The sequence below is a fragment of the Salvia hispanica genome, chromosome 6 (genome assembly GCF_029641045.1).
Source record: "Salvia hispanica isolate PSC_SH4W2 chromosome 6, Shi_PSC_v1, whole genome shotgun sequence".
Taxonomy (NCBI): domain Eukaryota; kingdom Viridiplantae; phylum Streptophyta; class Magnoliopsida; order Lamiales; family Lamiaceae; genus Salvia; species Salvia hispanica.
In genome coordinates, this window is record NC_142697.1 from 28,110,348 (window position 1) to 28,136,272 (window position 25,925).

Sequence of the window (25,925 nt, forward strand, 5' to 3'; positions counted from 1 at the left end):
CCTAAGTTGTTTACAAACATTGTTGCATCGACCCTAAACAAATTAAGCACTTTTCCTCTACAATTTCCAAAGCTTCAAGAAATGTACTAGAACTCATGAAATCTTTTAGCCTTTAGGAGTAGTAAAATAGGACATATATTTTTTTAAAAATGCAAGAAAATCTCAATCATTGTTCTTTGTACAACTGAAGAATATTCTTCCTATATGTGGATGGAATAAATTCAGAGCGATTTAATTTACCAAGAGCAATTGTCATTTTGCAAAAACAAACATGTAGTTGAAAATTGTGCCCCTCTTATAATGACCAAGTCACATGGAAGTTTCAATATTGACACTATACAATAGTACTATATAAAATAAATATAACTAAGGGCGGGAAACAACTAATCTGTTCATTTCAAAATAGTACTAAGATTCTTACCTAAAAATGTTCTATTACACAACAATGTAAATATCTTTCATTTCAAAATAGTACTACTATATAAGATTTTTTTAGCTAAATATAATGTACGCTATAATTTAATAGGGAAAATAGTCAAAAAAATATATTTTGTCGAATTCCATTGTCACAAAAAATTACTCCGTAGTATTTTGTCAAATATTGGTTCATCTGACCACTTTAAAAATCACTCATAAAAATTACTAGTGTGAAGTTTGGATTTGGTTGTATTTATTTCATATAAAAGAATCCAGTCACCTACATATTATAGTATCTTTAATGATTTTTAGTGGGAGTTTTATTTTGGAAGAGACATATCGTTCAACTCACTAATGGCCTATCTATAATTTTCACGCTGTCATATCAAATAATATTTCCTTAAAAATATTCATCGGGAGATAATTGTGAATAATTCAAACATTTTGGTTTTTCATGTTGATTTTAAAAATTGAAGACTAACAAATTTTGATTAGAAGTTAATATACATATTTTCAACAATCTATTAATAAATTTTTTCCCCTTTAAATGGTTAATTTGATCAAAGCGGTAGTAAATTTTTTGGGTGCAAGTAATTTCATATTTTCAAGTAAGTGATTAGAAGTTTTTAAATTTCGAGATAAACTATACAATTGTATCAGTAATATTTTTTCATTCCCAAGATCTATTGCTTGCCATTGACATTATTATACATTATCCTTTGTATCGGTTTTGCTAGTCGATTGCAATTCTACTTAGATTTATTTTTATGTGGGAAGGAAGAAGAGGAATTGAACATATATATATATACTATTATAAGCAAAAACAAAACAAAAAAAAAGTTGATTTCATTACTTCAAAGCAAGGTGCTTAACATACTTTTGTCAAGGAATTTACATAAGCATTCTGTTATATTCTATCAAGAAAACAAACCATGTAGAGAGAGTTTTTATATGTTGACAAAGATGCATAATTTTAGCATATCATATAAATATTCATATCCTAAAATTCAAAATCTTCTTGAACTTGAGAACATGACTTCTGCATTCTAACGGCACTGAAGCTACTTCTTGAAGCCATTATCTCGTTCAACGAAAGGCGTTTCTTCGGGCCCGATTCGGGCCTTTGCTTCGGGGCGCTATACGACCTCAGCTTCGCCCTAAACGATTGCGTGTTCACCATGTAGTTTGGGCAGTTCGAGTACGGCCTAAATAAGCCGTCCCCACACACGCTCTTTGGCGGCGTGACCGGGACATGGGCCCGGCCCGAGCACGAGAATCTCGGGGTGTTTTGGGCGGTCCGGAACTTGTAGTCCTCCGTGACGAATCCCCAGTCGAAATCTTGAGGGTGGCGGCAATCGGGGATGGACAAGCGGGCCGGGACCGGATACGGGAGAGGCGACGATACTGCTTGGTAGCAATGATCGTCGCTGTACTCGGACACGGACCCGTTCATCCGCCTAGACCTCGATCTCGGGCCGCAAGTGTCAATTTCGACGATTTTTGGGCTATCGTCGAATGAGTTAACAGAAGGGTCATAGGAACCTGCGACGACCCTTCTGTTGTAAAACTCACCTCGATTTTCATCAAATCGGCTCTGAAAAGTTCACCAAAAGGGAAACCTTAGTAAATCGACATAACTGGTTAATTTAATATCTCGTAAAAATTTATGACGGGCCGTGTTTATACTTACCACGGGCTTTCTCGGTTGTGTCTCGAGTTGGTATCGGTAGTCATTCCCGATCGAACGACGGGCCCGTTGCGACCGTACGGCAGCTTGGGCCCGAAACAGAGCTTGCATACTATGAAGTGTTGCAGCTGCACGCTTCCTCACAAGGTAGCCTCTAACAAGAGCTTGCAACTTCACCAGCCCTTTTAGGGCCCGTAACGCTTTTCGGGCCTATTCAAAATTCCAAAATAAAGGCAAATTAGCAACACAAAAATCCAATTGAAATACACCAAAAATAGCAACGGTTTTAGAACAAAAAATTCAAATTCAAATTTCAAAAATTGGAACTGCCTAGACAATGATGCATGAAGATCACAGTCAAATAAATGAAATAATCAGAATAGGACAGCACATAAACATTCTGTTTGATTACAGTGTTACTACTAATTTTGCTTATATTTCAAGAAACCAACAAAATATAAACAAAATAAGCATTTAAATCAGTGTAACAACAAATAACACCAACCAATTAACTTTTGTTGGAACATTCCAAAAAATCAAGAAATCAGTAAATAACATTTGAAAATAAAATAACATACCAAAAATCCTCTAAACACAGTTTGAATCTTGGCAGCAGCCAATCTCTCTCTGCCACCTGTATACAAGCCTCCCCCTTTCCCTTGGCTGGTCAGCCGGACCACCGCCACGGCGGCCTGAGCGGCGGCGACGGCAGCATCGGCCGCCGCGGCCGTGGCCGCCGCGACCGCAATAGCGTGCTTATTCTGGTCCTTCTCAGTGTCGCCAATGTAGGGTCTCAACCAAGCCGGATCAGCCGCCGGAATCTGATTGAATCCGCCGGAATCCTTGCCGGATTTTGCAAAACTCCACCTTTTCTTCTCTCTCTTATCGCTTTCAACGTTTTCTTTATCTCTCTTCATCCCAAGAAGCCCCTTGAGCCACTTTGTAGCCTTCCCCATTTTCTTTTTTCAGTGATTTTGCTTCAAACAATGCTGAAATTGTACAAAAATGGCAGAATGTTATGTAAAGATTGAATCTTTATGTGCGAGAGAGATAGAGAGAGGGAAGAAAGAGAGAGAGGGACACTCAGAATCTTTACTTATAAGCAGAGGCAGAGCATAATACAGAGGAGTGTGGGGGGAAAATGGCCTTTACAAATGGCATCAAAACCTTAAACTTAAAAAAATAGTGAGAGAAGTGATAAAGATTGGATTTTTATATTTGGGTTTGGGGTTTTTTTGCATTTGTGATTTAATTTTTGAAAAAAATTATCCTCTCTGACACGACCTCGTGAGGAACAGTATTACAAGACAAAAAGGCATCACAGAAAGAAACGATTTTTAAAATAGCAATAATCATGATAAAATTCAAATAAAATTAGAAAATTTGAACTTGAAATTCCAACCAATAAGAAGCTCATGTTCAATCATTTCTCTCACAACTACAAATTCAAGAGGAAAACACAAATGTTCCTTAAAAGTCACTCAAAGAGATAAACAAACACACCTTTTTCAAATTCAAATAGCCACTCAATATTTCCAACCAGAAGCCCACAAAACATATAGAATCTCTCTCTCTCTTACAACTTCATGGAGCAACGTGCGAAAAATATGAGAAAAAACACCACTATTTGTAGATCTTGTAAACTAACATTAATATATGGGCAGACCCCTTTTCATGTAAAGTAAACAGAAATCACTAAAATAAAGTCTTTAATTGGTTGAATCTGACCAAAACTAGCAGTGCCCTTATCCCATATCACTTTCAGCTTTTAAGTAGCCTTTTTTCGAAGCTTTTAAATAGCTGAAATAAATAAAGAAATCGGTGGTGGAGAAAAAAGGGTCTCTGTTTCTTGAAAAAATTAATGCTTTTTTTTGGTCGTCAATAATAAAAGCACTTACCACATTAAAGCAGTGAAGAAATCTTGATGGCTTGTTGTTGAAAGAGATGGATGTTTTGAGGGTGTGGTTTAAATTTTGATTTTTGGGGTTGATTTGGAGAGGAATCTGTGCCTTTTTATAGTTGTTTTGGTGGAGTTTTGAAGAAGTGTCAAATCTTTGAGAAATGAGGATTATAGTGTAATTAAGAGTGGTATTAAGGTTTTGATTTGAATGTGGCGATGTAACGACTATTTTTCTGAAATTTATGGAGTATTTTAATTTGTTACTATCTCTATAAGAAATGCGTAGATGCTTATTTGTGAATTTTATTACTATGTGTATGCTCTAAATTAGAAAGAAGAAGAAGAATATTTTAATTTGATGACATGGTATCAGCGACAACGTGGATTCTCTGGTGCATTTCGAGGAACGGAATAATTGCAAAATGTGTTACAGATGGTGCGGAGTAATGGGCGTCGCTTAATAGAGCAAAGGAGGACGGGGTGTCACTCGACTCACTATGTGACCATTGAAAAGTATAGTCATGATGCCCACACGTAACACGCTAGACGTGCAAGTGGACATCAATTTTTCTTCTTTTTTTTTTCAAATGAGCGTTTAGTTTTACAGTTATCCTCTTTGTTTTTCTAAGATCGATTACAAATACGATTTGGAAGCATTTGTGTCATGGTGGTAAATGATAATGATTTCACATTACGTAAAATTTTTACATCCAATAATATATAAGGATTTTAATTTGATAAATTTTAGATTTTAATGAATTTTGTACTTTAATTAAATTGCATATTTTAATTGAATAAGAAATAAATTAGAAATACTAATATCAGTGTAAGGTTGTAGATGCGAATGTTATATCTCTAAGAATAATGATAAAAATGATGCGTGATTCTACTCCGTCCGCGAATAGGAGTCCCGTTTTTCCATTTTAGTCCGTGTGCGAATAAGAATCCCGGTTCACTTTTACCATAAATGGTAATAGGGTCTCACCTTTACCTAAATTCGTGCAGTCAAGAAATGTGACTCCTAGTAATGGACAGGGAGTAGTAATTAATTACTGGATGACTTTAGAATATTCACGATAGGAGTTGTGTGACACGTTTTGATAGCTATGACTGGACTAATATATGTACAATAATGTCGAATGCAAACAATAAAATACTTATGAGATTTTATAAATTTGAATTTGACCGAGTTGAGTTGTTAAGCCTCGTATTTACAATAAACTTATGATTTTCTTGTTGCAATAGATCAAATAATCGGGTAAAATTGTTAAGAATTTATGAAATTTAATTATTAGTGGTGTATCTTGTATGAGTGAAAAACATCAATAATATATTATAAGCGATCATAAATTTTTACCCGTGAAATAATTGTGAAAAAGATCCAAATTTTATGATTTTTCTAATTGATTTGAACTACAATACAAATACAAAATTTATGATTTTCTACCCGTAAGATAATTGCGAACAATTCCACATGTTAAAATCTAAATTTCTCATATTGATTGCAAAATTTACCATTTAATTTATATATCAATTTCATCGTGCATAGTACTCACTTTTCTTTTATATTTTTTAAAATTAGCGCCACAAAGAAATTAGACTTTTATTCGTGGACGAAAGGAGGAGTATTTAATAATGATACGAGTGTGCAATATAAATGAGATCACATATTAGATTAAGTACGTGAAATTATATCAACTGAATACTTATCAAAACTATTGTACAGTAACATTTTAGATTGAACTATTCATAGATTTGAGTTAAATCAATGGATGCGTCGTTAAAATAAAATATGTTAATCGGAACAGAACATGTATCTAACAAGGTCAAAATATTTGTAAGATAACTACAAATTTTAATTTCTGAAAATGCACTAATATTATCCGTGGTTCATATTTTTAAAAATATCACCAAACGTCCATAAAATCGATATAATTTTATTGATTTTTTTTGCAATATTTAAGACTTTTTCAAACGAACGTCATATTTATTTGATTTTCTGCTATAGTACTATTTTTTATTTTGACTGTTTAAGACAATTGAAAAAAAATGAAAAGATAATATTTTATGAGTATTATATGATACACTAAAAATAAATAAATAAAACTGTAATTTAAATAACAATGGCCTATTATATTTTTTAAAATTATATGTTGGAAAAATGGAGTGTATAAAGGGGAAACTCGTGAACAAATTTATGCCAACTTCAAGGTTACAAAATTAGGTGGCTGTGTACTATGCTTATGGTATGTTTGACCAGTCTACATCCAAATTTAAATACTCCATATTAATCATGATGTTTGTTAGGGGATAATCATTTGGAATTGGATCCCCTCTATTATACGGTAGGAATAAAAATAGGCTGTGAAAAATAGATATAAATTGTATTTTTATAATTCAAATTTTTCCATGAGTATTAATTAGTACTTTAAGGTGGTGTTCAGTTTTCTAGATAAAATAATATCAAGTTATAATCTAAAATTAAGTTGTGAGATTATTTTAGCAATAGCGGGTTAGCTATAACTAATTATCTCATAATTATCCATCTAGAATTGAATTGTGAAATTGAATCTAATGAACCAAACACATTACAAATTTGATCCGAGATACAATTTTGCAAATTGAACCCTCCTAAAATTAATTAACATAGTACTTACATAATAATCTTTCTGCGGTAATTTGGAAAAATAACACTGCTAACTTTTTATCAAACTAAAAATCATGATTGAATTTTCTTCTTTTCAAATTTATTGTCAGAGAGTATTTAATTGAACCCAAATTGGGCCGAGTACTCATGTGGTTTGGCCCACAAAGGAAAATAATATTGTTCGGTGATGTACGTTGGTCTTCACTGATTATTAATTTATCATTATTATATATCGGCCCAATTCCATGTGAATGTCGATTTTTATGCCACTATGTTTATAAATAATTATCGTACTTATTATGTTTTGAGATTCATAGATTGTGTAATTGAAAAAATTACAACTTCTTTTAAAGGATGTAATTTGAAATTTTAGTATGGGAAAATTTAATATGCAAATTATACATATTTCATTAAATTATAAGTTTAAATAAAACTAATTGGATTTAATATTAAATTTAGAAGCAATTATTAGGAGCGGACATTCAGATTTTGGATCGGTATTTTATCCAATCCAATTCGATCCGAAAATCAAAAGCGTTATGATGAATGAATTTGATCTGAGTTGATTAGAAAAATCTAAAATTACATAAACACATAACAAAATTTCAAGAATTCAGTACAAAAAATCTAAATTTTGAAAATCTATTACCAACAACCCTTAGAATTGTTCAACACAAATGTTTTATAAGGTTTGTGACAAAATTATATTTTTGTTACATATATGATAGTATTATGTAACAAAAATATATTTTAGATTACTTTGAATTACAAAATAACTAATCTAATCTGATCCGAACAACCGAAATATTTATGAATATGATTCAAACTAAAATTCCAAATCGAATGTTAAATTTCGGTTTAGTTTACATCGGATTTTGAATTTCAAATATTTTAGTCAGCAATTATGTATATACAAATACAATTATCTTTATTAAAACTTTTGCTAAATTTTGCAATAGGTGTGTTGGTGAAATCGCATTATTTTAGTCATAATAACGATAAAACTTGTTCAATGCATCAAAATTAAACTATTAATTGAAAATTAGTTGTTTCCTTCGTGGAAAATGAATGTTCGGAAGAAAAAGTTGGAAGTCAAGATTCAATATATTTAACAGTATTTATAAAGAATTTTTATGATAAAATTTTTGGAAAATTTATATTCAATTGTCATCATAGATAAAGATAGTTTACGAAAGGAAAAAGTTTAGTTAACTCTCAACTCACAAGGAAAAAACTAATTTACGGAAAATCAAATTCTGATTAACGGGATACTAAATACCTAAAATACCCCTGAACAGTGTAGATTCCGAGTAATCCGACACATCAATTTCCTTTTATACCCTTATTATGGTAAAAAAAAATACTAATCCAGAAAGGATACAGCTTAAAGAGAGAAATATAAATAGTGGTGAGCCCTAAAAAAAAGAAATAAACAAATATCTTTCCCATTAACTTTCAACTCAAATCGCCGCTGTTACTTCAACCGGCGAAGCTCCTTTACCCCTTCAATCTCTCTAGATTTCTCTAGCTAGGGTTTATCTAATAGATCTATCACTTTGTTTTTCTCAATTTTTCGGAATTTTGTTTGGATTTCTAGGGTTATTTGTTCGGTTTTGGTATCGATCGTTTAGGAATTTTGGGGTTATTTGAGCATTCGGAATACTGCGATCTGAGTTTGGATTGAAGGTAACGGTTATACGAGGCTGATTTCCTGGTGTTTTTGGTTTTTTACCGATTGTGGGTTTAAGGCTTTGGATCGGTGGTTAGGGTTTTGGGTGTTGGTGTCGCTTGATTGGGGTGAGATTAGTTTTTTGATAGGGTTAGGTTTAGGGCTCTAAGAGATTTTGAGGTGGAGTTATGGTTGAGTCGGATTGTTTGAAGTCATCTCCGCCGGTAGAGAAAATGCAGCCGCCAAAGCAGTGGGGAGTGGCCAAGCCCTTGTCGCTAGCTGGTCCGATTGATGCGGATATTCAGAGGAGTAGGGAGTTGGAGAAGGTTTGTTGCACTGTTTACATACTGTCTGACTTCAAGTTATTGTGGTTGATTAAGCCTTTGTTTCGGTTTGATTATAGTTTTTGGTGGAGTCGGGGCTTTACGAGAGTGCAGAAGAATCTGCCAAAAGGGAAGTGGTTCTTGCGCGACTTAAGCAGGTAATGATGGAAATAAACGCTATCAATGCAGCTTCAGTTAATCTAATGTGCATTAGATTATTTTCCATAGAACATTAGAGTTTTTCTCTAGAGCAATGTATTTATTATAATTTTGTTGCTATGTGTAGTAAAGGTAGTTGAAAGGACTTTGGGTGTAGTGTACTATTTAAATCCCTGAAATTGTATGGTAGTTCTGGTTGTACATAAACAATTGTTCTGGTAGATCCCTACAGTCATAATCAGACTGTTCTATGATTATTTCCTTTGGTCCTATAGCTTTTGAGTTGTATTTAGAATTCTTGAAGATACTAGAGTTAGTGCAATATATTTTGTAGACCTGTAAACTGTAAACCTGAATGCAGTTGCAACTTGTGGTGCAATTTGACTTGTATGGTATATTGGTTTAGGCGCCCCTGGCTAGAAGACTGCTTACCATCTAAAGTGGACTAAACTATACATATAAGTGAAGGGTTCTGGCATTACAAATGGACAGAAGTAGATGTTCATGTATTCAGTTTTTCCTCAAAATATAAGTTTTTCTTGCTTTAATATATACTCCCTCCTTCCGCCATTAGAAGTCTTGGTTTACCATTTTAGTGTGTCCGCCATTAGGAGTCCCGGTTCGCTTTTACTATAAATGGTAGGTAGACCCTACATTCCACTAACTCATTCCACCCAAATTTTATTATAGCACTAATATATGAAAATGGTTCCCACATTCCACTATCTTTTTCCATCCAATTTCCTTAATATTTCTTAAATCCCATGCGGAACTCAATGGGACTCCTAATGGGGGACGGAGGGAGGAACTTAAAAGTGAATCCAGCAAATTCCCAATCCATTGTTCCCCCCTTTATAGCAATGAAGACCTTGCAATGTTTGTAGGAAGAAAAGATATGAAATCTAGTAGCTGTGGAATTTTCATATAGGTGATTGTTATTAACAGGAGTTGATGCAAGTTTATAGTTCCCAGAATCCAACTATTGGATGTTGAATAGGTATACATTAATGTCTAGTTTTGAGTTTGTTGATACAGGTTACTGTGATAATTTCTAAGTTTCCTTATACTTAATGCAATTTGGTGTAAACGGATACTAGTTTTGGTTTTTAGCTAGCGCATATGTTTATGTTACATTTAATAATAATCCTTATTCCAAGGTTACCTTATTATATTCTTAATTCTCTATTGTAGATTGTGAAAGATTGGGTGAAAGGGCTTACTCGGTTGAGGGGATACACCGATCAAATGGTGGAAGATGCCAATGCTGTTATTTTTACTTTTGGTTCTTATAGACTTGGTGTAAGTAGCTTACATACATTATTGGATATTTTCATCATCTACAACATTTTTTTTACACTTGAAGCTGGAGTATTTTACTTTTGCTTCTTTTTATGAGAATGTCTTGGTGTAAGGGGCTTGTATATAAGATTGTAACTTTCGAAAATATTTGTGAAAAATGCTGTATTTTCAACTACAAGTAATTGTATGCAGTTTGCTTGAGTGGCTTTATAAACATAGTGATTGATTAGTCATATTAAAATATAATAATTGCAACTATTAGAGGTTTTAAATTTAATACTATCCTATACCAATTTGGGATTAAACAATAGTAAGATCTTACTCAATTATGCTGGCTGTGTATCTGATGCAATACAGTTATGGGTATGCTATTATCCTGGTAGTGCTTTTAATCCTTAAATTACTTTCAAATTGATCTTCCGCTTCATGTTTTTCAATGCATATCTTGAGGATTCAGGCGTCTTTGCTAAGTTTTGGTTTATTTAACCAGGTTCATGGACCTGGTGCGGACATTGACACATTGTGTATTGGGCCATCTTATGTTAACCGGGAGGTACAGTGTCAAGATTTTACTATTCTGGAGCTGGTCTTTAAATGTATAGTATGAGTTCATCGGAATATTTTGTTTACAGGAAGACTTCTTTTTTGTACTCCATAACATTTTGGCTGAAACGGAAGAAGTTTCTGAACTTCAACCAGTACCTGATGCTCACGTCCCTGTTATGAAATTCAAGCTTGATGGAATATCAATTGATCTTCTGTACGCAAGTATTTCACTGTTGGTCGTTCCAGATGTGAGTTTTTAAGTTTTATGCATCAAAATAGTTACAAATTTCTTGTTTGTGCATGCTTTTAATACTAAAGGAGTTCTAAATATAGTTCTTTTGCTTCCTAACGTAAAAAACCAGGCTTATCACATCAGTTAGACAAGTGTAATTCAGTTTGGAAAGTTTTTTTTAATGCGTCATTCTTATGTGGGTGACTGTGCTATTGTTCTAGCAGTGTCTAGTTTATTTTTAATGTCATTCTAGTTTCATATTTTCTACCACATGATGAATTACAAATGAGCCAAAGAAATTTGCATTCTGCTTATTTTGCATGCTTGTATAACAGAGCTGTACCTTACTTTTAAGTAAATATGCTTTAATTTTTTTATAATTTTAAATAATGGCTATTAGTTTAATATGAATGTATGCAGGATTTGGACATCTCAAACATCTCGGTGTTGCATGACATAGACGAACCAACTGTCCGTAGCCTTAATGGATGCCGAGTAGCTGATCAAATCCTCAAAGTTGTTCCAAATGTTGAGGTACATATACTAATAAACATGGATGTGGTCTACCAATCGCCTTATTCTCATATCTTACTATCATGCAATCTCAGAACTTCCGGATTACTCTGCGATGCCTAAAGTTCTGGGCTAAGAGACGTGGTGTTTATTCAAATGTAAGTTGTGTTTTCTTTAGAATACCTAATGTAGTACTATTGCCATGAAATAGTTGGTATATCTGTTAATTCCTGCAACGTATCCCTTTCCATTTCATTTCAGGTGATGGGGTTTCTTGGTGGTGTGAACTGGGCTATTCTTGTTGCTCGATTATGCCAGTTTTATCCAAAAGCCAATCCTAGTATGCTAGTTTCTCGGTTCTTCAGGGTGTATACAATGTGGCGCTGGCCAAATCCTGTGATGCTTTGTGAAATTGAGGATAATGAACTTGGATATTCTGTATGGGATCCTCGTAAGAATCCTTGGGATCGAACTCATCTCATGCCAATCATAACCCCTTCCTACCCATGCATGAACTCCAGTTACAATGTTTCAAATAGTACTCGTCGGGTTATGGCAGAGCAGTTCCAGTTTGCTAAAAAGATCTGTGAGGTAGGATACTCTTGTACCTTTTTGATGCCGTCGTTTTGCAGTTTAATATTGGTCTCTTACAACTTCCGCCCTGTAATCAGATGTCTTTGATTTGCATCTACAGGATATTGAGCTGAATAAGTTGCGATGGAATGCTTTATTTGAACCATATTTATTCTTCGAGAGCTATAAAAACTATCTACAGGTCGACATCATTGCTTCTGATCTTGATGACTTGCGATCTTGGAGAGGTTGGGTTGAATCCCGTCTGAGACAGCTAACTTTGATGGTAATGTCTTTTGTTTTGGTTTCCTAGAAATTTTATTATTGTGGTTTTTTTTATGTATTTTACAAGAACCCTGGTGCTGTTTCGGAAGTTTCATCAAGGTTTTTCTTCTCCTATTTGTGTTTTCCAATGGAAATGCAGATAGAGCGCGATACAACTGGGAAGTTACAATGTCATCCTTACCCACATGATTATGTTGATTCCTCAAAGCAGTGTGCACATTGTGTCTTTTTCATGGGCTTACAAAGGAAGCAAGGAGAGGTTATTAAAGAAGGCCAGCAGTTTGATATCCGTCAGACTGTTGATGAATTTAGACATCAAATAAATTCATACATGTACTGGAAGCCTGGGATGGATATATATGTTTCTCATGTTCGTAGAAAGCAAATTCCCTCTTATGTATTTCCAGAGGGCTACAAAAGAAGTCGACATACGCGATCACTAAGTCAGCAACAAGTTGATAAGAATTCTAGTGAAGGCAATGAGGGCTGCAGGACAGACTCTGCTGAGAGGATCCCAAAACGAAAGAGGAGCTGTGATGGATCAGAGCTGGAGGAAAGTCCTGAGAAGAGACCCTCCATTAGTCCTCAGAGGCAGGTATCAGTCTCACCGGAGTATATTTGTTCGGGAGATTCATTGAGAGGCAGTTGCACTCCTGTGTTCGAAACAACAAAGGGGAGCCCAACGGTGATTGTAGAATCTATGCCTAACAATGAAATGGCCAAAGTAGCCCCTGTGGTTATGGAGGATGTGCAAACCAGATGTAATGGAAATGACTTGCACTTTGATGATTGCAATAAAGAGATGTATTCAATCCCAATGCAGATGCAGTCAAACCAGGGGATGCGATGTGCAGAATTTTCTGACGTTACTAACATCTCAAGTTCTTGCACTACTCAACATTTGAGTACCAGTAACAGTAAGGATACGGAGATTGATAATGAAGGATCTTCACTAATTAGATCAAGTGAGGTTAGTGCGCAGCTGCTTATGGATAATGGATGTCAGAATGGTGCTTCTGTTCTTGGGAATGGACTAAGAGAGAAGCTACAGGTTTTGGATATAAGTTTCTTTGTTCATTTATTTTAATATGCATGAGCTATGCTGTTTTGTACTTGAATTTGATATGATTTATGATGTGCCCATTTATTCCGACAGTCTTGGGTTATTGTTTATTTTAACTTCAAATTTTCACGGGCTGAAGTTATGCTATTCTTGACTAGTGTTAGTATGGTATCTATATATTCTTAACATTTCTATCAGTCACACGTGCATGCTTTTCCATGAACCACATTGTGGAATTCTATTGAATTATTATGTTTTAATTATTACTACTAACAGAATTCATAATCTTGTTTGCTTTGTTTTCACATGAAGCCTAATGGGCCGCTCGCGATGGTTCTCAAATCTGTAGATGGAGTTGGGTCAGAACCTGTTGAGAAGAATGTCATGAGGCATGTTTATTGAAATTTTAAAATTACATTTCCTTTTTAATTACCTCTATACAATACCGTCTTTATGCTGCTCTGGCTTTGTTACTTTTGTCTATTAATGCAGCAACAGGCTGAGCCTCACTTCAACTGCCTGAATGTAAAGATGATACGAAGGCTTTTCAATTCACTGCCTAAAGAAGAAGTTAAGTTACCTGGATTGGTGTCACGTGACTGAAAGCCAGCAGCTCGGGTAAGTACCGTATTCAATGCTGGCTTTCATATGTTTCTTAATGTTTCCAGGCATGAAATCTTGGAAGGAAAACCGAGTAGCGTCAATCTGAGGAAAACCACCCTCTGGACATTTTGAATTCCTTATGTATAGTTTTTCGGATTAGAGGGCTCCATGGTGCAAAGTGATTCCGTTACTCCTCTGGAAAGAGATTGATCTTATTATACTGACTTCGTTAACTATGTGAAGATTTGTATTTGCATGGTTGTTGAAGGTTCTGCTATATTATGATACCGTTACCCAAGAGAGTTCGTTTGTATGTTCTAGAGGATTTTTTATGAAGTGTTAGGGTATGGAGTATTTCATTTCATTGTTAGTTGATATAAGGATTACACCTTAGTGTCCTTGTAATCAATCCTCTAGACTTGAATCTGTACATCATTAACATATGAAGACGTGTTCGTCATCTTCTATATATCGTTTTACTCAGCACGGCTACTTGTGTTTATATGTTTTCAGAGTAGCAACTTATGTGTGGTTTTAGAGTATACGGAGTATTATTCTCTCCATCTTCGAACAATAGCGCTGTTTAATATTGTCACTTAGTTTTAATATATGATGTGCTTAAACTGATACGGGCCTCATCCCACCAGACGTTAATATGTATCTGCGAGCCGAAGTCTAGAAATTCAGCCAATGGAAGCCACACGACGTTCCAGATCACACGCCTAGTCATATGTAAAGTTCATGTTTAAAGATAAAGGTCTAACTTATCCCACATCTTCCTTTATTTTTACATAATCTTGTAAATTTGTAATTGACAATCTTTGAGAAATAAAAATTACCCCTTCAGTAAGTTTTCATTCATAGGTAGTCAAATAAACAGATATCAACAATCAAACGGAAATAAAAAAATTACATACAAAACCGTCCAAAGCAGAGTAAAAGGTCCAAATTCTTTACATACAGGCTTTGAGTTACACCTTCATTACAAAACCCAGAAATGGCCCAATGTTTCAACAGCATAAACAGTTATATGGTCTTCAAAATATACATTTGAATCCAGAAAAAACACAAGAAAATGAGTCCAGTTCCGAGTCCTCAAAAAGTCGATGCTAAACACAAACTAGACATCCTCGCTACACTTAATTGTTCATGGAGATCTTTCCCTGTTTAGGTCCACCTACAATAGCAACATCGATCCAAAAATGGCACCCGTTAAAACCAAGCTTCGATAGATATCTCACATTCGATTTTTTTCATGACAAGTAAGGAGTTTGATGTCAGTAGGGAGTAGAAAGCTCACGAGACAATGCAGACAGTTCTGAGCTTTTCAGCACGCGAAGCCTTTTCACTGTTGAGACGAACATGCTAACAATAACAGAAACTTTTCTTAAGTATGAAAGTAAGCATTTGGAATGTAACCATAAATATTCATTTTTGAAGGCAAGCACAAGATCTCTATGAGTAGTTAGTCATATTAATGTTGCAATGGGATTGGTTTTAAAATATTTACTACCAAAGAGTTTCAGACATTAACTTGACAATGTAAGAAGCATTTGTCTGATTCAAACACATTAAAGAATCAAACAAAAGCAAAGGAATTTAAGCTGCATAAGAATCCAAATGAACAACATTATTATATATCAAATCTGCATCATCTCATACTATATAAAACTAAATTAAATCAAGCCAAATGTGACACAGGAATAAACACAATTAACAAAATTAAGGGATACTATCCATGGATGTAAAGATGCTTACTGCCAAGGAACATCACCAACAAGCATCCTGTCACCTTCATGATCCTCATACACGAGGGTATATTCCCCGCTCCCGTCTAATAAGCCGCCGATCTTCTCTACTCCATCGCCCTCGTCTATGATCCCATCACTGCACGATTTCTTCTGCACTGCAAATGGATCAAACAAACAAAAAGCTCATTCGAATCAGTCATTATTCAGTCGCAGCATTGCTCAAACCGACTCGTATTAGTTTGAACAAAGGCCGACCTGCAAGAAGGCCCCTGAAGAGCTCATCAACCGCAAATGACAGCTTTTCATAAGTATTGTATGATTTCAGATCAACTTTCCTCCCAATGGGGATACCATCCATGTTGATCTTCACAAAGGGAGTTCTTGAGCAGTTTTCGACGGTCGAAACCTTGCTCGGAGCAACATCAGGTGAGTCCGAAGCTTGTTTGGAGGAACTGCCGCTGGCAATATTTTTTCTGAATGAACGAATTGGAGGCCATCCCACCACTGAAGCAGGTGCAGTTCTTTTTTTTTTTGCATCATTAGGAAAAGGATAGAGTTAATCAATCAACTACTCCATATTAAATCCAAAGCATGAAAAATCCATTTTATAATAACACAATCACAACATTGAATTAAAATGGTTTGCATAAGAGTTAATCAATAAACTACTTTGATAAGTCCTAAGCATGAAAGATTCAATTTTTCATAATACAATGAATTACAAGATCATTAGACATTAGCAAGAATCTTGAAAAATGGATAGGGTTTTGATTCTTTTCACAGGAAGGGGAATATGGGAATTCAAGGAGAAAGGGAAAGCACAATAAATGAGGAAGGTAAAACAAAACTGCCAAATGCATGGACCACAAGATACATGAACAATTAAATGCAGGGAGAGAGAGAAAAAAGAGAAAGAAAGTGAATATACTCTTGCACAAAAGGCAAAAACTACAGGCAAAATGGAAGATAAAGGTGAGAACACCTTTTCTGAGCAGTGTTGTGCACAGCTGTATTTGCTGCTGAAAATGCCTTAGTTTCTGCTGCTGCTGCTCTATTGCTACAGAGCTGTGAGGATTCCCTTCTGACAGGATGGAGATATGAAGTTTGGAGGTGCTGCCATGGAGATGGAGGTTTCAAGACTGTATTTTGAGGACAATGGCCTAGAGAGAAAAGTCCATCTCTCTCTCTAGAGATGGTGGTGTTGCTTTCTTCAAAGCTCCATTCTCCTCCCGGTGGAGCAAGCCTTAGCTCAAGCTTCTTCTCCTCTGAAATCCCATGGCTTCTTTCCACTGCCCTTTTACCCACCCATTCTCCTCCTTTCGCAATCAAATCCAACAGCTGAGGACACCCTTCATCTTCCCTTGAATTAGAATAATCCTCCATTAACACACACAGAGAGGAAACCAGAGAGAGAGAAGTGTGTATGACTATGTGAGAAACTATATCACAACAAGAACACAGTAAAGATCGAAGCTTTAAAGGGATTGGAGAGAAGGGCTTAAAGTAATGAGAGCCCACATTTGAGAGGAAAGCCACAACCGATCTTCTTCGAAGACAGCACGAGGAAAAGAGCGGACTTTTGGCGAACAGGGCGTCGTCAAGGACAAGAAGGGAGCTTTTTGGAGAAAAAGAAATGATGGAAATGGAAGGAAAGGGGCCTCAAGCGGAAAGAGATGCAATATGCAATCATGCTTTTGAGGCTGCTGATTTCTTTCTTTCTTTCCCTCCCTTGAAATCTTTACAGAGACATGAGAAATGGAAGAGAGAGAGAGAGAGAGGAGACAAGTAGAGAGATTCTCTTCTATCGAAGTAGCTCTAAAACTAGAAACGGAATTAGAACGAAATGCACGCAACCAACTATGTAACGTTGTCTGATGCGGCAAGCAAAAGCGTGCTGACTTTCACCTCTATCTTCAAGACAATACTCCACTTTAACATATTATATACTCCATATATATATATATAATGACAAAAGTTCCTTAGTAATTCAGCACAGTACCCCAAGATCATGCTTACTTATCTTAATCAAGACTCAAACTTTAATTACAAAACCATTCAATATCAATGACGTGTGGATATAATTGAGCTAGTATTGAACAACCCCTTTTAATTTTGTGGTAAAAAGTTAAGATCTTTAATCCCTTCCACTTTGATGCTATCAAATTTACCCTCCAAAAATGGGTTAATAGCTCAAATATTATGCTAACACTTTGCAAGAGAGATTTATTGGGGGTCAATGCTTGCCACTCTCTACTCCTCTCAACTTAATCAATTCTTATTTTGCTGAACATCTTTAAATTAAATGAGTCATTATTTTTAAGCATAAAAAAATCAACTTTTAAAATCTTTGTAGTACTAGTACTCCACTAAATTAAAGATCGGAGAGGGAGAGATTTGCAGGCAGTGCAATAAAAACATGCAGATCCTATGATATTGTCTGCTAGCTACTCTCCGTCCACAGCCAACTATAGAGCTAAAGATACGGTGTGTGCACGGCCTACGGTATGGGTCAAAAGTCAACCATTGCATTTACACCATCTTTTCTTTTTTATTTAAAATGACAGTTATCAATTAATCATTCTCCATTTTTTTTATTCGTTTTACGAAATTGTGGTTGTGGGAAAAGGAAAAAGTACGTCGCCAACTTGGGTTCAATCGTATTCTAATTGTTGGTTTTCGCATTTGATTAATTTTCCAAATAAAATATTCCATTACAATAAATAATCTACATTTTGATGTGATGCGGATTTTAGTAGTAGTAGTAATTTTTAGATCGTGTTTTTTTGTATATGGAGAAAGAATCCATCTTTGTTAAAGTTAGTTAATACTTAATATACCTGTACACAATGGTAGATTGTAGTATTTGGTTTTGTGATAAATGGGGGTGTAAAATGAAAGTAAAATGTGATGAAAAGGTAAAAAATGAGAATAAAAAATATTGTGGGATATTAAACATAACAATGTGTCTACGGTTTTGGAATGAATTCTTATGAAATTGTTACTCCATTAAACATTAATCAATCTAGACCCATTATCATCGTTATTTATGTATTACCTCTCATTTTTTTATGTCGACAGTTGAATATTCGACTTTATACGTAGACCGTAGTCAAGCATCCACTTTAAATATGAAAAATGATTTCACTTGGTTTGTGGGTTGTGGGCCTCCAAGAAGTTGGGCCAAATAAGACCAATATGAAGTAAGTACTACTCTCAATACTACTATTATTGGAGTATTTAATTATTAGTGGAGTAATTGTTAGTGCCATGACTCTTCATATTTAATATGTTTCCATGCTTTTATATATGTGTCCCCTATTTATCCCCATGTATTTTCATTTTTTATTGATTGGTTCTATATTTCTGATTGGTAGAAAAGCACTAGCAATTGAGATTACTAGAGGCAATCTAATATCAAAAACTATTTTTAGTCCAATAGGTAGGCTTGTTCGCTTAATGTTCCCCTAAAGTCAAGCAACTTGACTTGCACCCTATTATAAAGTGTCCATCACATAAAAAAATTTAAAACATTGCTACATTTTATTTCCAGTCGTGAGATATTTCTTTCCGATACGGAGAAATTGGTGTTTATTAAGTTAGCTAAAGATAGAATAAAGTAAAATATTAAAATATTGAATTTTTGTAAAAAACTAAGAGATATGGGTGGAGAGGAATGGCCAATCGATGAAAGAACATGAAACCATTATGTTTCAATAGAGGTACGAGAAAGGGTTGGAGGCAATGAAGTAGATAAGTGGTTGGATTTTATGTGTTGTTCCAACCACGGCTAGATATGCTAACATGTTTTGGGTGATCCATATCTTAGGGTCAGACACGGATGAACATTCTATCTCAATGGGTCTTACCTAAGAAGATCTCACGCAATTTACTATGGCTTTAGGGGAATGCTCGACTGCCCTAACTTGTCTTTCATGGAGACAAAGGACCCAATACAACCTCTCGGCCATGTCTTCTTGATCAATTATGTATGTCTAAGTGTCATGTCGTGACGTCTGATAATCTTACAATAAGAAAGGGTTGTAAGAGAAGTAAGAACACCTTTCGACCGGACCTTAACCAACCTTACAGATCCAACTCAATCTTTTACACTAATGTATCGTACTCTCTCGATCAGGTCATCAAAAAGACTGCTAAATCTTTCAAAAAGAAATATGAATCTTCTATAGATCAAGATTTAAAAATAATTTCAGAAACATATTTGATATAAAATTAAAGAAATTATAAAACAATAAAGTCCTTGAAACCTATTTAGATTTTATTTTATAAACATATGAAAATTACATCAAGTCCAAATTCTTTTCCTGTGTTGGGGATCGGTGGCGCACACCCGAACTCTACATTCGTATGATATTGTCCGTTTTAGGCAACGTCCTCACGGTTTTGTTCTTGGAATACTCCCCAAAGGCCTCATATTAATGGAGTTGAGGTAACCCATTTATATGCTTACAACTCTTGTTCATTCCTTAACGTGGGAATTGTTTGCCCTCACATCCTTTATTTATTCTGAATAAATATATGATGATGTTTCTTTAAAAAAGCTAAAGGTGATGATAAGATCAAAGATCGATATTTTTTCGAATGATATGATGATTCCTTAAATGCTATGTTCTTGATTATCGTATAATGTGATACATTGCATCTACAAAGGAATAAATAAAAAATTAACACACAAAAGTAAAAAAGCGTCGTTTCAACTTATTTTATTTCATATAAGCTATGATTAGGGGTTTAGAAGTCGGATTAGATTTGGTTTTGATAATGACTACACATCTTTTAATATTTGAGTACATTATAGTGCTATTTCTTTTTGCTCATGCGTGCATGACTCATCACAATCAGTTTTATTCGTTAGAGAGAATTAGTTATAATAATAATCTCTCTCACTTTCAAATTAACACCACTAATCATATACATTGATCATATACATGTACATAGACCACATACAAATATTTGAGGACTCGTCCGTGTACAAAACGACATATTTCAGTGTTTCTCAAAACAATGTTATTTATTAAAATAATAAATAAACACTTATTTTACTGAAATAATATCGTTTTGAGAATTAATGAAAGATATTGTTCAATATATACAGTTAACAGTTGTAACAATTACGAAAAAAAAAATGAACTTTATGATAAAATGTTCTCCTTTTAAATCTAATGAAATTGATCAAAATCTGATTAAATTTAATAATTTAAAATAATAATATCACTATAGACAGTTTGTTAAACAAGATAATATGAAATACAATATGAAATTAATAATATCACTATAGACATAATACAATATTGAAATTGTGGAGACGAAATACTAGACCAATTTTTTTTAGAAAAGGCAACCAAATAAAAGGTAAAAATACACATTGAGTCATGTATATATACTCCCGTCATCACTTGACACCAACGAACTATTCAACTATATATTCAAGAATACTATTTATAGAATACCAGCCAATCAAATTGCCTATGCCCATATTGTAGCAATGATATCAAAATTTTAAAGTGAAAAGAAGTCCACTCATATATTAATACTATAAAAGAACATGAAAAGATCTTGAAACGAATAGATGAATGGATAGAATGGGGTCCAAATTCCTTTGAAAAAACGTGGGAAATTAAATCTAGACATGATGGATAAAGGTATGGCGACTGAATACCCTTTTAAATAATCATGGGAAACAATTAAATGTTTTAGATAAATAATGCAAATTTTATAAAGATCTCAACTACCCACAAAGAAGGTATATTTATACAAAAATATGTATTAAAAATTAAGTTAGTTCCCCATATTCCCCTCAATCATGACTTAAGGTAAGGTCTATGGACTTTCCTTGCAAAAGGAAAAAGAATAAATTAATTGGATTTAATTTGTATATTAAAATTAAAAGACTAGTTGCAAATTGCAAAGTCAAGTAGTTTATGAAGCTAGTGCCCTTTATTTGCCACACTTTTTCCTCCTTCCAAGTTCCTTCAATTTGAATATATCACACTTCGTATTCGGTGTTAAAGATTAAAAATAAATGATTTTTTTAATAAATATATATGTACATATTAGAGATTAAATAAGAGCTACATTAACATCCATATTAAGAAATCGCGACACCTAAAAATGGACACACATATAGTCTAATCAACCCATATTTTACTCGATTTGGTAGGGACAAAAAAACTAAATAAGGGGAGACTTTATCCAGTATACGGTACCATATAATTAAATTTTTTTTTGCATATTTTATATTTAAAATCAGTTCATAAATATTAATTAAAATTATATAATAATTAATAAATTGTAACTTTATATTTTTATAGTAACTTGAGTAAAGAATAACTTTTTAAAATTATATATTTTCATATGGGGTAATATAATTAACTAATAAAATCAATTTAAACAAAGCCGGTCTGATTCTATTTAAAATTTAGAGATATTATATGCGTATACATTTATGATTATCTCTACTCATAACGAAATATAACACCGAAATCATTTTAATCCTACCAAACTTTTTTTTTGGTAATGCAATCCTACCAAACTTTATAAATGCGAGTCTTTAAATACAAATAAATAAAGTGGTGTGTGGTTTGGACTGAAAACTGGGCCTAAAATTAATTTGCCCATATCAGCCCATGATCACATTAAATTTTGGCAACTGAAACTATTTATGATTACGATCAATTTAGTACTGTTACTAACTCAATAACGTAATCCTATTATAAAAATGTTGTTTGGTCGTGATGTGAAACATCGAGTAATAATTGGTATATTGAATTTCTATATTTTGGAATTGCATAGATTTATTGAGAGAAATAAATAATAGTAGTATGGAGTAGCAGTTGTTATTTGGGCCTAAACGACAAATTATTGAGTTAAGTTCAGTCGTACAGGCCCACTCAGTGAAGTCACTCATAGATGTTGGCCCAATTCCTACTCCCTGAATTAAAAAATGGCAAATTATAAAAAAAAATTATGAATTTGTTCAAGATCAAACAACTCCACAACTTTAAAAATTGCCAGTAAAGATAATAAATTCAAGCATTTTCTCATGCTGAAATATTCAGATTTAGTGCACATGTGTTGGGAAAAATGATAAAATTCACGTGCAGTCTTCTCTTTGAGATTTTCAAATGTCGCATTAGAGACAATTCCATCCAAATTAGATTGTGCAGTGAGAAAATGTTAGAATTCATTTTACGGTTGATTTTTAAAGTTGCGAGACGAACCATAATTTGACCAAACTTCATGATTTTATCACCTCCTAATAAACAGGTTAAGTTGCCGGAACAATTTAATTTGTCCCACAACTTGATTAATCAACCGGAAAAAACCTTGAAGTTTCGATTTGTTTGTAGCCGAAACAAATTGTAGATCATATATCACATTCCATCAATTTAGTAGCCTTTATCACATAAATCTAAATTCACTATCAAAGCTACTACATTTTCCAACTAAAATTCGAAAACTTATTATACTTGCAAATACACACTACTCAACTACTGAATCTTCATGAATACCACAAAGAACATCATCCACATTTTTATTCTAATCATTTGCATAGAGAAGCCAAGATCCTTCGAGGAGGGGTGAACGGCTTTCGAGCGTGAAGAACGGCCAGATTATCGATCAACAACACGTCGCCTTTTTGCCACGGAATGGCGACGCTTTCCTCCTCCAAGATCCTTAGGCAATCGTAGATGATGTGATCTGGCAACGGATCTCCGTTGCCAAAAGTCACCGCCTTCTTTGGATCGTTCCGCTTGTCCTCCCACCCCGTGTAGGCAGCCACCATGCTATTGAACCACGTCTTGCGCTGCTGCCTCGTCTCGTCCTCCTTGATGGCCGGGATCGGCCCCATTATCGTCTTCGCCCCGTCCTCTGTCCACTCCACCTTCATGTTAAGCTTAGCTGCCCTGTTATATATGAAAGGTAAAATTGTAATTTCATAAATCGACTTTTGAAAATATCAAATTAACAACATTTGAAGCTTCTTTAGTGGATCAAAGGTCATTATGTTTTTAGTGGACCCTAAAGTATATTAGATCATATTGCAAGGGCGGTACGCAGAAAAAAAAATAGTGTAAACTATGATTTTATAATTTTGATTTTGAGATTTTGAATAGACAATTTTATGATATCAACAATAGAGAGATTTGTACCTTTCCTCGGCTATGGCCTTATCCGCGGTAAGAAACGTAGATTTCCAGCCACGGCCGATGGGGGAGGAAGGGTCATCATCCTCCCCAAGAACTCGCGTGTAAATCACACCGTGCTTCTCCAACTTGTCCACGAACTCTGGGTGTTTCTCTTTCATTCTTTCGTATACGACGTGACTAGGAACGATAGGCGTTTCTCCGCCGGATACGGGCTCTGTTTCGCAGAAGAAAAACAGCTTTGTAGGGTACTTTGGCACCTTGTGATCAAGTAAACAACAAAATCGATCAACTTGTTTTTCAAATTATTTTCAAAATTATCATAAACTTAGGCAAGTTTGTTTAATTATATTGAGTCCAAAAGATTAATTCCAATAATACAAATTGAGATATCAAAATTAGGAATAAATTTGATAAATTGGGATGAAATTGATAAATTCGACCATGAGCCCCAAAATTAATTACAAACCTTTTTGGATTGGAGATAATATTAATCAAATTAGCAAAAGTTCAACTATTAAAAAATTTAATTACATATGAAGTTCTAATTGAATTGAAAATAAAAACTAATATACCTGAGCCATTTCATGGTGGAAAGGGATTTTCTGATCCGGCGGCGATTCATTAGCGGTGAAGACACGGCCGACGACGTTAGTCCTGGGGGCGGCGCCGCCGACGTACGGCAGCTCCTCGTACCCGAACGCTTCAACGACGTCGTTGAAGTCAGAGGCCGTGGCTACCGAATCAAATCCACGGAACAAAATCGCCCCGTGTTTGTGGAGAAGCGAGTCCAGCCACGGCCTCTGCTCCTTCACGGCCGATGTCAAAGTGGCCGCCGCGGCAACATGAGTTAACACGGCGGGGAAAATAACCCCGCCTTGGCTCTTCTGCTCCGGGAACTTTGCTTCGGCGAAGGCTGAGGAGTTCGTAGGCATCTTGTTGTGAATTTTGGATTGATTTGTTTGGTGTTATTATTGATTGTTGATTTACTATATGAATTAATTGATACAGTTGGTGATGGTGAGAGCTTTTATTATGAGGATTGAGAGATCAATCATGCATATATATTTGTTTTTTCCTTTTTGGATTTAAATTTTTTTTTTTTTATTGTTGTGATGTGTTTTTGGACGGAAAAGCAGCCAGATTCTATCGTAGAATAAATTATAATTTGACTAGTAGGATTGGAATAGTATAGAGAAAAATTTCAACAAAACTTCTTTTATTGTGGTCATTTATGAGGTAATATTCAGTTAATAGTTAATTTATTTTAGTACTTAACGTTATTTGTATTTTATTAGTTAGAACTTCATATTATAATTAAATATGGAAATATTGTCAAAATGGAGAAATTAATAAGTAGTGGTTAAAAACATTACTAATATGTTTAAAAGTGCTTCCTCGTCTTGGAAAAGAGTGTAGTATGTTTTAAGACGTTCTACCAACTATTGCTAACTTTTTAAGTTCAATTTTTTAAATTTTGGTTATAATTTACACTCATTTTACATAACTATACTCCATGTATAAAATGACCTATTTTATACACTACACTAACGAACATAAAAATAATAAAATGACCTATTTTACACTCACAAAATAACTAAACAACTTTTATTATCATATCAAAATGTGCACTTTTCTATACTCATGAACAATTGTACAACTTTCATAAATCAAGTCATACAAAATTGTGCATTACTATTTTTGAATGGTACATTACTTTTATGGACACATTATTTTAATTTATTATGCGTCTATTAATCCACATCATCATCAACGATTTACCAAAACTACATTACATTTTACCAAAACTACAAGTCATCCTTACATAAAAATAAGCTTTCGATGACCTAAAAATGACCTATGTATGCTTGGTTCTGTATTTTTGTATTAAGAATGAGTTTTACATATATCAAAACTCTATATTTCAAATCTTATATTATTCTATTCATAATTAATAATTCATTTTCAAAATTTGGATATCTACAAAAATTAAGGTATTTCTATTTTTGATAATATAATTAATTCTTTTTTTCCTTTCCTAATTATCAATATCGTTACTATATAAAATCCCCGCGCAGAGCAAAAATTTGAAT

At 34.2% G+C, this 25,925-nt stretch overlaps 4 protein-coding genes across 7 annotated transcripts; 1 reads left to right on the top strand and 3 right to left on the bottom strand.

Annotated features, from left to right (window-relative positions):
* Nucleotides 1-1,243: 1,243 nt before the first annotated feature.
* LOC125204093 (protein IQ-domain 26-like) lies at nucleotides 1,244-3,859 on the bottom strand. 2 transcript variants are annotated; one of them, XM_048102647.2, is made up of 4 exons: nucleotides 3,608-3,859; nucleotides 2,683-3,093; nucleotides 2,108-2,314; nucleotides 1,244-2,011 (listed from the first exon to the last, which is right to left on the bottom strand). In XM_048102647.2, the coding sequence occupies exons 2-4, from the start codon at nucleotides 3,058-3,060 to the stop codon at nucleotides 1,418-1,420; spliced, it is 1,179 nt and encodes a 392-aa protein (XP_047958604.1). In that variant the 5' UTR covers nucleotides 3,061-3,093; nucleotides 3,608-3,859; the 3' UTR covers nucleotides 1,244-1,417. The 2 variants fall into 2 exon arrangements, with proteins under 2 accessions (XP_047958604.1, XP_047958603.1); XM_048102646.2 differs by lacking the exon at nucleotides 3,608-3,859 and adding an exon at nucleotides 3,201-3,575.
* Nucleotides 3,860-8,073: 4,214 nt separating this feature from the next.
* On the top strand, nucleotides 8,074-14,402 carry LOC125207795 (nuclear poly(A) polymerase 4-like). Of its 2 annotated transcripts, none has more exons than XM_048107289.1 (12): nucleotides 8,074-8,646; nucleotides 8,724-8,801; nucleotides 9,994-10,101; nucleotides 10,592-10,654; nucleotides 10,734-10,895; nucleotides 11,300-11,413; nucleotides 11,488-11,550; nucleotides 11,654-11,983; nucleotides 12,087-12,251; nucleotides 12,390-13,301; nucleotides 13,626-13,702; nucleotides 13,812-14,402. In XM_048107289.1, the coding sequence occupies exons 1-12, from the start codon at nucleotides 8,509-8,511 to the stop codon at nucleotides 13,834-13,836; spliced, it is 2,235 nt and encodes a 744-aa protein (XP_047963246.1). In that variant the 5' UTR covers nucleotides 8,074-8,508; the 3' UTR covers nucleotides 13,837-14,402. The 2 variants fall into 2 exon arrangements, with proteins under 2 accessions (XP_047963246.1, XP_047963244.1); XM_048107287.1 differs by having other exon boundaries at nucleotides 8,075-8,646; nucleotides 13,806-14,402.
* Nucleotides 14,403-14,779: 377 nt separating this feature from the next.
* Nucleotides 14,780-17,576, bottom strand: LOC125207797 (auxin-responsive protein IAA26-like). 2 transcript variants are annotated; one of them, XM_048107292.2, is made up of 6 exons: nucleotides 17,186-17,576; nucleotides 16,650-17,027; nucleotides 15,923-16,188; nucleotides 15,675-15,822; nucleotides 15,217-15,281; nucleotides 14,780-15,093 (listed from the first exon to the last, which is right to left on the bottom strand). In XM_048107292.2, coding segments are annotated over exons 1-6 (897 nt in total). In that variant the 5' UTR covers nucleotides 17,188-17,576; the 3' UTR covers nucleotides 14,780-15,055. The 2 variants fall into 2 exon arrangements, with proteins under 2 accessions (XP_047963249.1, XP_047963248.1); XM_048107291.2 differs by having other exon boundaries at nucleotides 16,650-17,575.
* Nucleotides 17,577-23,023: 5,447 nt separating this feature from the next.
* Nucleotides 23,024-24,834, bottom strand: LOC125204297 (clavaminate synthase-like protein At3g21360). Its single transcript, XM_048102901.2, has 3 exons — nucleotides 24,408-24,834; nucleotides 23,839-24,092; nucleotides 23,024-23,592 (listed from the first exon to the last, which is right to left on the bottom strand). Exons 1-3 carry the CDS (start codon nucleotides 24,765-24,767, stop codon nucleotides 23,229-23,231), a joined length of 978 nt encoding a protein of 325 aa, XP_047958858.1. The 5' UTR covers nucleotides 24,768-24,834; the 3' UTR covers nucleotides 23,024-23,228.
* Between the last annotated feature and the right edge of the window lie 1,091 nt (nucleotides 24,835-25,925).